Genomic DNA, 11909 nt, shown 5'->3' on the forward strand with positions numbered 1-11909 from the left:
AAGTCATACACATCTAGGATGGCATGAGGGTGAGTAAATGATGTGAGAATTTTTATTTTTGGGTGAACTATCCCTTTAAGAAGTGTTTTCTTTTATTCACCAACAGTAGATAAATATAATGTGGACAGAATTTTAGTTTTTATTGAATCTGTTTAATGCCCATATGACCTAAATATGGAACAAGTGGACCGTCTGTTGCACTCAGTATTGTACAAAGGCCGCCCCATTTCCCCTCTAAGCATCAACACAGACAGACGGCCAGAACAACAGCAGACACGTCACAGTGGGCGGGGTAATGGGCGTGAATACAGTACACACTTCCGCATTGCTTTAGGCACCGGATTCAATGAAACAAGTCAGCGTTAACCAAATGTACTGCTCAGTTTTGACAAAACTGTCAAACTTTGAAGCAGTCGTAAACGTTTCGGTCGTTTTCATAAAACGTTTTATTTGAATCGGCTACGGTAATAATAATAATAAGAAGAATAATTGGACGGGAATTAAACAGCGTTAATAAATCTGTATATTTCCTCGTCTTGAACATTGTACTGAATCATAATTTGAATATGTTTAAAGCGATTATCTTAATTGGGGGCCCTCAAAAAGGTAAGACTATTCTGTATTATTATTATACGAAGATATGTATTAATCTGTTTTGTATTATTGACAATATTACAATATGATGACGTGGCGCGAATGACGTCATAACCGCTACAAGCGTAACCGCTTTTAACACAAGACAAAACGTTGTGAGATAGTTTTGAAAGGGCATTAAAAGTTCGGTTTGTGAGTTTACAATCCACTTGTGTGTCAAGATTGCCCTCATTTCCCCGTTTATTTTTCTTGTAGAAGTGGAGCTATTATTAAGTACATTTTAAACACAACTTTGTAACTTAAAGATAAATGATCCTTTATGATTCTGAAGATTCATTTTTGGAAAATAAAGCTTAGCATTTTCTTAAAATCATAAATAAAAACAAGAATAATTTATAAAATATTATGATCTCTTGTTTGTCTTTCTGATTGAGTTTTTGTTTTATACTTCTTCATTTTTATGATATAAATTATATATATATATATATATATATATATATATATATATATATATATATATATATATTACTTTTATCATCCATGCAGTGCTAATTGTTCCTTGTTTGTGTTATATGCAAGAAATGAATAATAATAAAAAATAATTCAACACAAGGTAAACTAAAATAAATTCATCAACAACATAAAGTTTTTTTTAAAATATTAATTAATAATTTTTTTAAATACTAAATAAATTCCTGGGAAATGCTATGGAGATTTATATCTTAACATGAAACGGATCTTATTAAAATGAGTTTGTGTACTGTTGTTTCACCTGTATTCAGGTACCAGGTTCCGTCCTCTGTCATTCGAGGTGCCCAAACCACTGTTTCCTGTGGCAGGGGTTCCCATGCTGCAGCATCATATAGAAGCATGTTCCAAAGTAAGTCTATGACTGAACTTTTAATTTTCTTTTCTCCCATTTTCTCCCCAATTAAGAATGCCCAATTCCCACTACTTAGGTCCTTGTGGTGGCACGGTTACTCGCCTCAATCCGGGTGGTGGAAGACAAGTCTCAGTTGCCTCCACTTCTGAGACCGTCAATCCGCGCATCTTATCACTTGACTCGTTTTGCATGACACCGCGGAGACTCACAGCATGTGGAGGCTCATGCTACTCTCCACGATCCACACACAACTCACCACACGCCCCATTGAGAACGAGAACCCCTAATCACCACCACGAGGAGGTTATCCCATGTGACTCTATCGTCCCTAGCAACCGGGCCAATTTGGTTGCTTAGGAGACCTGACTGGAGTCACTCAGCACGCACTGGATTGACAGAACTCTTGATTGTTGTTAGATCACATGTAGAGTCACATCATTCACCATCATTAATATCAGTGCCACTTATTTATTCTCTCTAACAGGTTCCTGATGTGAAAGAGATCATCCTAATAGGTTTTTATCAGCCCAACGAGGAGCTAAACCACTTCATTTCTTCTGCTCAGCAGGAGTTTAAAGTCTCAATAAGGTAGATGCAAGAGCAGTTCAGATCAATAGAAATGTTAAATTAATGCATATTTGGAGACTGTTCTTTATTATTTAATATGATTGCTGCTATATTGATATATTCACATATCTGATCTTTGTGCTGTTGTATGATTAAAAAACAGAATTGCAGTATGAGAGGCATTTGCACAGCATTTCAGGGCTTAAACGCAGAATCTATTTCTTTTTTAATCAGATATTTTATTCATTTATTTTATTTACTGAGGTACTTGCAGGAGTTTGCTGCCCTGGGTACAGGTGGTGGGATCTATCATTTTCGTGATCAGATCCTGTCAGGAGGGACGAAGGCATTTTTCCTTATGAATGCAGATGTATGCTCTGAGTTCCCCTTGCAAGAAATGCTCCGGTTCCACCGACAACATGGGGACAGTCATTGTGGTGTCATACTTGGAACCACAGTGAGTTTAAGTTTAATGAATGAGAATATGGATGGATATACGGTATAGTGTATAATAGGATCTGGGAATCTACTCCAACAGTCTTAATCCAAACTATCTGACTTTTTGCAGGCCAATAGAAAGCAATCCTTGAACTACGGTTGCATTGTTGAAAACCAGCAAACAAATGAGGTAATAAGAATACAGATATTTGCTTCCATGCATGCTTGTACATATGGGTGTGACCATGCATCCAAAATGACGTACTGTCAGAGTATTTACTGCATTTGATGAGGGACACAGAGATTAAAAATGAAATATTTTTCATTTTGGTTCATTCTGAGCTATAACTGTATTTGTATGTTCCGGTTCAGAAGTTCTGCAGCCTCCTTTCCAAATGGTAACCAGTTAGAAGAGCAAAATAAAGGAACGGTTAATAACGTGTGCTAAGGGGTGGGTGAAATACCAGTTGCAGTGTTGCCTTATCTCGCAAGAGAAACAAGCAACCTGGTCAGGAAAAACAAGCCCAAAATAAGCCACTTGCCTCACCAAAATAAGTGAAAATAAGCATACATTTTTTCCCCCTGTGTGATGTATGTATCAGCATAGAAATCATAACAAGCGTACAGTAAATTAACAGTTAAGTATAACTTTAATTACAGATCTGCTTCCAATAAAAATCCGGCAGCATCAAATCTGTATTAATGTATCACATCTAACAATAATTCAGTGAAGAAACAACTGAGAAATTGACTTTTATCTCTAATAATGTTTTCCTTGTGTCTGGATCAACCGTGCATGAACTCTATACATGTATGTAGTAATTTAAAGGTCTTCAATCACAGAATGTGACATCCATAACAGGAAAGTAGGCAAAATGTGTGATGCAGCAGTTTCAGGATCAAAGTTCATGTTCATCAGGCAACATGAAGTGGTGTAGTTCCAGAAATGCACTGTGAAATTGACTGCAATGAACTCTTTGGCCTTTGGTTTCATGAACAAATGATCAGAATTATAACCGGTCACCAGAATTTAAAAATAACGTTTTCTCTCCAGAACAATTGAAAATAATTTGTTTCCCATTTTCGGTTACGTTCTGCTAAAAAGTTTTTCGTATTCGTTCTCTGTTTTTAGTCCTGAAAGGATACACTTCTTGGCCGGAAGAATAGTTTTTTAGGGATTGCACGTATATTAAAAGTGTCATGAAATGCTCTTTTTCTTTTTTAAATAGTGTTATTATCTTTTCTTAGGCCCACTGATAATGTTAGTGATGTATTTTCTTTCACCAAAACAGTCATAATGTATTAATAAATGATAATTTTCCACCCTTTCTTTGACCCTATGTCTAAACGCTCAGTTTTGGTATCAGCTCCTCTTTTAAACTTCAATGTAAACGCCCACTGTTCTGATTGGCTAATATCGTGTAGCCCATCAAATACATCCATATTTGAAATTCAATCGGAAGAGTATAAACAACCCTACGATATTATAAAACTCTACATTTCAGTGTTTACACATAACGCACATCTAACACCTTGCTTCCGAATATTTTAAACCATTCTGTAAAGCGGGTATAAGGGAAAGGAGGAGGCGAGAACTGACTTGATAATATAAATAATAGTTTAATGGAAAACTTAAACCAAACACACACATAGGATGGGCAGCTGACCGTAAACGTTCTCTCTCGGTCGCACCACCGTCTGCAGATGGCCTTTATCCCTCTCTGAGGCTTGATTGGCCTGATAAGGGGCCGGGTGTGTAAAATCATGACCCAGCCCTGTCCTCCATCCAGTCACATTCCTCCCTCGTTCTCTCAGGCCGGGGAGCCCCCCCTTCTTTCCCTGGGGGTGCCTTATGCCCCATCTGCCGGCAGGTCATTCCCGCCTTCCTGAATCAGGAAGGGGACAGGGGGAGGGAAACAATAATGAAAAATAGGGGGTTACTCCCTGTAACAGCGCGGTACCCCCCAACAAAGAAACAGAAAAAAAAAAAAAAAAAGAGAGGGAAAAGGCCAACGTGGGGCGGCAGTGGGAGAAAGAGAGAGAAAGAAAGAAAAAACTCCTACTCGCCGGTTCTCCGATACACCATAGCTTGGTCCTTGGCCACTCCTCCACCTTCTAACGAACAACAGCCATGCCTCCCTGGGCAGAACGGAGGCAGTCCTCCAGCCCCTGGTGGACGGAACGCCCCACCGCGTTCTCGTGAAACAGAAGGGGTCTCCCCCTCCCCTGGCAGCGGTTCTTCCGCTCCCGGCGGTCGGCAGTGAGCCCCTCCCCACTCATGGTCGGCGGTTTCAGCGGCTGGTAGGGGACTCCTCCGCCCCTGGCAACGGCCCTGAGAACACTAGGCGGTCTGTTAGCAGCCCCTTCTCCCCTCGCGGTCGGCGGCCGTTCCTCCGTTTCCAGGCAGCCGGGCTCCTCCATCCCTCTGCAGTTGTCTGCGGCTGCTCCGTTGGGGTGGATGGTAGCGGCGAAAACTCCACTGTGTGGAAAACTCCACTATAACTCCTCCTTCCCGGGTTTTCGGCACCAGTGTAAAGAGGGTATAAGGGAAAGGAGGAGGCGAGAACCGGCTTGACAATATAAATAATAGTTTCATGAAAAACTTAAACCAAAAACACACAAACAAAAACACAAACACACACATAGGACGGACAGCTAACCGTAAATGTTCTCTCTCTGTCGCACCGCCGTCCGCAGTCGGCCTTTATACCTAAAAATTTTCATTTTTGGGTGAACTAACCGTTTAAGGACATTTTTATTCCTCATGACATGACCCCTTTAATTAGTTTTATAGTTTCCATTTAGATGGTACCTAATCTTCAAAATAATTCACATGATACTATTTATAATAAATTTTTCTTTCAGGTGCTCCATTTTGTCGAGAAACCCAGTACATTCGTAAGTGACATTATCAACTGTGGCATCTATTTATTCACACCAGACATTTTCAGCCATATTGGGAAGGTTTTCCAGACGAACCAACAAGAGAAGCTCCAGTGAGTGTCACTGACATAGTTCAGCTCCTAAACCACTTTGTTTCCTTTAGAGGTTTATGTAATAGTTGGTCAGTCTGACCTGTTTGTGCAAAAATGCATGATTTTTTATTTCCACAGAGAAGAGCTCACCTATGGTAGACAGATGCCAGAGGTGATTCGTCTGGAACAGGACATCTTTACAAGCCTAGCAGGACAGAAAAAACTCTACGTCTATAAAACCCAGCATTGCTGGAGTCAGATCAAGTCTGCAGGGTGAATAAAGAACATCTTTCAGTCAGTCTTTAGTTTTCCCCAGTTGTTCAGTTTTATCTTCTACCCTCCTTTTTCTGCCACTGTTTTGACATTATATTATGTAATTGTCAGGTCAGCAATATATGCTAGCCGCTTATACCTCAAACAGTATCATCAGACACATCCTGAGAGACTGGCCACAAACCAGGATGGAACCCCACAAATAATAGGTAGGAATATGCTGCAGGAAGCATTACTTTTCATTAAGTATGCCTGTATAAAGCTGTGATTATTTCATGAAATAGATTTGATCAACATTAGTATGGTTGGGCGAGATACTGGTTGAAGTGATGTACTGGTAGAAACGAGTCCACTGATACAAATTTTCTAGGATTGTCAATATGGTCTAAATTTGCATTTCAGTCAGAGTTTGTCGTAATGCTACACACCCGGCCCCTAATTAGGCCAATTGGGGATGGGGTGTGCATCATTCCAGCCCTGCCCTCCTCTGCTCTACACTACTCCAGGCGTTGCTTCAGGCCGGGGAGCGGCACTTGGTGGACGTCAGTGTCGAGGACTCTGTGACGGGCATCCCTCCTCCTTTCCGGTTTCGGCACTAGTTTAAGGGGGTTTAGATGGGCAAGAAGGATGCCCGAGGAGAACAGGCTTAACAATATAAATAATACTTAATTAAATAAAAAGACACACACAAAGACATACAGGGCAGCTGCCCATCATTCTCTCTCTCTGTCGCACTGCAGACTCCAGTCGGCCTTTATCCCTCTCTGAGGCTTGATCAGCCTGATTAGGGGCTGGGTGTGTAGCATCACGACCCGGCCCCCCCGCCGCCCTGTCACAAAGTCTTTATTGAACAAATTTATGCATATTAGGATACAGTATATCACCCAGCTTAGTGTAGCACTAGAAAGTTGTATTGCATAAATTCCATTTGTGACGGCTAGAAAGTCACTGAACCTTGGTTGTGTTCCACCTTCAGGAGATGTTTACATTCACCCTACGGCAAATATCGACCCCTCAGCTGTGGTAAGAACACAGACAACCTCAAACACAAGGATTTGACAGAACTAAAGATGTGTTTCTTTATTGTACTTATTCTCTTTCTGTCTTCAGCTGGGTCCTAATGTTTCCATTGGGAAAGGTGTGACAATTGGCGGAGGTGTAAGAGTGAGAGAATCCATAATTTTACATGGAGCCATTTTACAGGTACAAGTCGGTCAATGTCATTGAAATGAACTGTTCAATTTGCCAACAAATTCAAGCGGACATTTGAAAGACAACTGAAATTAAAATGGTCTTAAGGAAATATTTGGTTGTCTCTTTCAGGACCACTGCTGTGTATTAAACAGTATTGTTGGGTGGGACAGTTCAGTGGGGAAGTGGGCAAGAGTGGAGGGAACCCCAAGTGACCCGAACCCCAATGACCCTTTTGCCAAGATTGACAGTGAGACATTGTTCAGGGACGGAGGACTGACTCCATCCATCACCATCCTTGGTACAAAGCTCTTGCTTCTGCTACAATGTAGAGCCAACATAGACAGATATCTTGTTATATATAATAAGGTGTGATTGTAGATTTTGTCCAATAGGTGGAGCTGTTGTTTCAAGATGTAATATCAACCAATCATCTTGCAGCATTGTGCTACTGCATTTACTCAGCAATTTATCCAACGTCTCTTCTTTCTTTCCTTTTAGGCTGCAATGTGAATATTCCTTCAGAGGTCATCATCCGAAACTCTATCGTCTTGCCTCATAAAGATCTCAACCGAAGCTTCAAAAACCAGATTATCTTATAGAAGGTTTTGACTAGAGACTCCTGAGTAAAAACATTGGGTCAAGTAGAAAGTATATAGCCTACAATTTGCACAAAGCATTTATTAATTTTTATCGGTTCTGTATTTGATATTCACAGATCATTGAAAATGTTTTGATCCGATTGTATTATGAAAACGAATGAGGTGCATATTACGGTTAAACAGTAATGCATTTTTCTGATAATTCCAAGACTTGGAATTTCGTACTTGATGTTATGCTGAAGCACTGGCCTTGTCCTCATGGGATAACACAACACAGCATAAATCTGTGTGGTTATCTGATTTGTATTTTTCTGATTTCTGGAGGTCTAATTAGCTGGAATAGTCCTTAGTCCTTAATTACAAATGACTAAAATATAATGGGGAGTGAGCAATAAAGTTTTGATTAAAAACTTATGTATTTGGAGGCACATAGTATACAGTAGTTCACATATTGTGCTGGTCATCGTGGGTCCTCAAGGGCATGAATAGAAAAGGGTTCAGCCTTTTTAACGAAGAGGGCTTACTGTTAACTGTTCCTGTTTTCTCTTAGGAGAACATAACGACTGTGCATTAAATCATCTAAGAAAATACAGGAAACAAGATGAGTTTTATGCCAAAATTAGCACAGACTGTGGCCTGATTTTTCTGTACTTAAAAAATAAATCAAATAAAAAAATGAATCTTGTCAAATGAATGGATCTTAATACTCATGTTGTTCATGTTTAAATTAAACATATTTTTCAGCTACAAACAGGTACAAACAAATTTAATCTGGCAGGGCTGTATGGGTGACCAGTTTGACTAAAGGAAAACACTAAGAAGTGATTGTAAGTGATTGAATAAGTGCCTCTGTGTCTTATGTCAGCCAGGGAAAATGCAGAACAATTTGGGGTACAGTTGAGGTCAGAAGGTTACATACACTAAAGGGTCTTTTCCACTGCACAGTACGGCTCGACTTAACTCGACTCTGCTCACTTTTTGGGTTTTTTTCCATTGTGGATAGTACCTGGTACTTTTTTAGTACCACCTCGGTCGAGGTTCCAAGCGAGCCGAGCCGATACTAAATGTGACGTCAAAACCCTGCAGATCGCTGACTGGTCAGAGAGAATCGTCACTACCAGCGTCACTGGATTTGCAACACGAGACATCAACCCACTAGTTTTAAAGTTAGCAACAGCGATAACAGTATCATTTGTTCATGCGACTTTCAAATTATTAAAAGAAATGGCTGTGTGCAAAACCACGCCGTGGTCAATAAACGAGATGCAGACATTCCTCTCGTTAGTAGCCGAGGAGAGGATCCACTGAGAGCTGGATGGGGCGATGCAACTATGAAGATCAGCCTATAATCCCACCCACGTTGAGGCGGCACTAAACTGCAGTGGAAAAGTACTAAAAAAAGTGCAGTGCAAATTAGTTAGGATAATTTGAATCAATTGGAGGTGTACATGTGGATGTATTTAAGGTCTACCTTCAAATTCAGTGGCTCTTTGCTTGACATCATGGGAAAATTGAAAGATTGAAAATTGTGGATCTCCACAAGTCTGGTTCATCCTTGGGAGCAATTTCCAAATGCCTGAAGGTGTCACGTTCATTTGACGTGAAAGTCTTTCGGACAGAGCATTCAACCATGGCAGTTAATATTCTTGACCATTAAGCCAGGGAAGGATCCCAGGCTAATTTATATGGCAACTTGCATCAGAACTCTGTTTAACTTTCCCTTGCAGTCAGGATACAAGAAAGTAACAAGATACAACAGAACAGCAATTTATTGTATTAAACACACTAGCATTAACTCTGACAGAAAAATGGAGTCTGCCATTTTTTTCTTTCTTAAGAAGTAACCACAGAGTACCTTTTAAATGTGAAACAATGCATCTTTGCTGTACCGATAATATGTCATTCAGAGAGGTGACAGCCTCCTCCTCCCTCTGTAAACATGCTGATTTTTCACAGAGTGGATTGGGTCAGGAGAGGTTTAATGGCTCCTTTGTGCACAGACTTTCTCTTTACTCCTACTCTCGTCAGACACAGCACATAATTCCAGTTTGAAAATAGAGTTCTGTGTTCTCGTTAAAAACTTTTTCATGTAAGATCTGAAAAAAATTAAATACAAAATAAATAAAAAAAATATTCTGCTGGCTATGTTCTCTATGAAATAGAGAGTAGCACTGGATGCATAGCAGCCCAGACTCATAATTGTGAGCCAGCAGGGACAAGGAATATACTGTTCAGAATGTATTGACAACAATAAACTGATCAATAACAAATTAATCTTCAGACCTTGGGGGGGGGGGGGTTTGGTGACTTTGGTGTGCGCACATGTTACGTTTGTACATTTGTACAGAGATGATTTCACCACGGCCACCCCATTGGCCACCCCCTAGCTCCGCCACTGATACGAAAGAGCCAACTCGTGAAATATGTATGAATTTTCATGAGACTGGGTTGTGTATAGATAAGAAACTCTATGTCTGGGGAATCATGCAATTGCATTGGTGGTTAACAGCACTACTGGCCATGGGACGTCCCAGATAACACATTACGGTAAACACAACAGTGTCATTTATGTATTAATGAGAAAGTAAAATGGACTGGGGACGTTGATTGTTGAACTCTGATGGTCAGTTGGGGAATCGCACAAGTGAGTGTGAGGATCAGTTCATATAGAAGGGACTTTCAAGGGTGTTGAGTATGAACGTGGGACCAAAATAAATAAATAAATAAAATAAAAGGTTAAAGTGGTGATATTTCAGCTAGGAATGTTTAACTACTCATAGATGAGGTCTTTTCTCATTTTTCACAATTGATGTGTTTTTAAAGCCATTGGCCTGTTATATAAAAACTCCCAAATTTTAAATGCACATGAGAAACAGAAGTGTATCTAAGGCTTACATCATTATGATGTTATAACACCTCAAGTAATGCTCTGGGCTCTCTTAATGACACAAAACACCTTAAAATTATAGCCGTGGGACGCCTATGGCTTAGGTGGTAGAGCGGGTTGGCTGCTAATCGTAGGGTTGGTGGTTTGATTCCCGGCCCACACGACTCCACATGCAGAAGTGTCCTTGGGCAAGACACTGAACCCCAAGTTGCTCCCATTGGCAGACTAGCACCTTGCATGCAGCTCTGCCGTCATTGGTGTGTGAATGGGACACAGTGTAAAGCGCTTTGGTAACCTCTAAGGTTAAAAAAGGCGCTATATAAGTGCAGACAATTGACCATTATAAAAAAAAAAAAATTCTGCACAAACTTGATGCATCTGTGCTCTTAGATGTGCATAAAGTTCTATGAGCATTAGAATTCTTCTCTTTAGTTTCCCTTGACACAAAATATGATCATCAAGCCAGTTAGTTTTGAGGCATCAGCACTATTCATCATCTTTCTTTCTTTTCTTCATCAAGTTCACATGAGCTAGCTCCAAAGCCAGTCAATTTATAAGCATTTAGCTTAGTACAGTGGTCCTCATTTGGATCCTCTGTCCTGTTTTGATGAGACAGCTTTTTCTGCCCTTCTCTTAAGCATATGTCTCCACATAATCACTTAATCTGACAGCTTCAGGGTGTGTGGATTTGGCAGGAGTATCTCCTTTTATCGTGATATTTACAAACTCTCTGTCTTTGATTGGAGATCAGAGGGTGTCAGGCGTGATTATCTTCTCTCTAGTGTAGATAACTTAAGTCCATAGTGCTTAACTCACTCTTCCAGTGGTACCTGTCAGAGTTCTGAGTTTTAAGGCCTTTTGTTCCCATGGCTCGCTTTGAATTTTAATTGAAGTCTCCTGTCTTTGTAGTTTTGACTGTGGGTAAGGAAAGAGCTTTATTCATCTATTCATGTTTTGAGAATAGAAAGCTGTACTTAAACAGTGAAGTCCACCATTAGAGATAGGTGTGTTAAGTGGACAGGGCCGTTTTTAAGCAAATGGCGACCCTAAGCGAAATCCTACTACATTCCTCCAATTTCTCCCTTCTCTCTCTGGCCACGAGGGGTCCCCTCTATAACTATCTAACTAAGCCATAACACCCGCCTGAGTCTTACTCAGTCTTACACAACAAAATACCATACTTTGGGGGGCCCCATGGTGGTTTAGGGGCCCTAAGTGGCCGCTTATACCGCTAATGGCAAGAAACGGCCCTTTAAGTGGAGATTAATAAGGTTTAAAAGGGTTTGTGGGGTGAATGGGTGTCTAACTGAACCATAGCACCTGCCTAAGTTTTACTAAATCTTACACAACAAAATACGCTCCAAGCTGGACCGTCATCAGTTTGTTTTTCTCACATTAATGTGAGCTTTATTTTACTAAGGCGATGTTTATCTGAGGCACTTTCGCAACAGTGAACACATTAGTGATGCTTTCAGACCGACCCAGTGGCAGTTTGTTTA

General features: G+C 40.4%; 1 protein-coding gene across 1 annotated transcript; it reads left to right on the top strand.

Annotated features, from left to right (window-relative positions):
• The first annotated feature begins 319 nt into the window (after positions 1-319).
• Positions 320-8208, top strand: gmppab (GDP-mannose pyrophosphorylase Ab). Its single transcript, XM_052140845.1, has 12 exons — positions 320-606; positions 1377-1474; positions 1962-2065; positions 2309-2501; positions 2613-2672; positions 5348-5478; positions 5596-5730; positions 5842-5939; positions 6707-6753; positions 6841-6933; positions 7054-7222; positions 7423-8208. Exons 1-12 carry the CDS (start codon positions 567-569, stop codon positions 7521-7523), a joined length of 1269 nt encoding a protein of 422 aa, XP_051996805.1. The 5' UTR covers positions 320-566; the 3' UTR covers positions 7524-8208.
• Positions 8209-11909: the final 3701 nt, after the last annotated feature.

This window comes from Xyrauchen texanus, chromosome 13 (assembly GCF_025860055.1).
Source record: "Xyrauchen texanus isolate HMW12.3.18 chromosome 13, RBS_HiC_50CHRs, whole genome shotgun sequence".
NCBI classification, from domain to species: Eukaryota; Metazoa; Chordata; class Actinopteri; order Cypriniformes; family Catostomidae; genus Xyrauchen; species Xyrauchen texanus.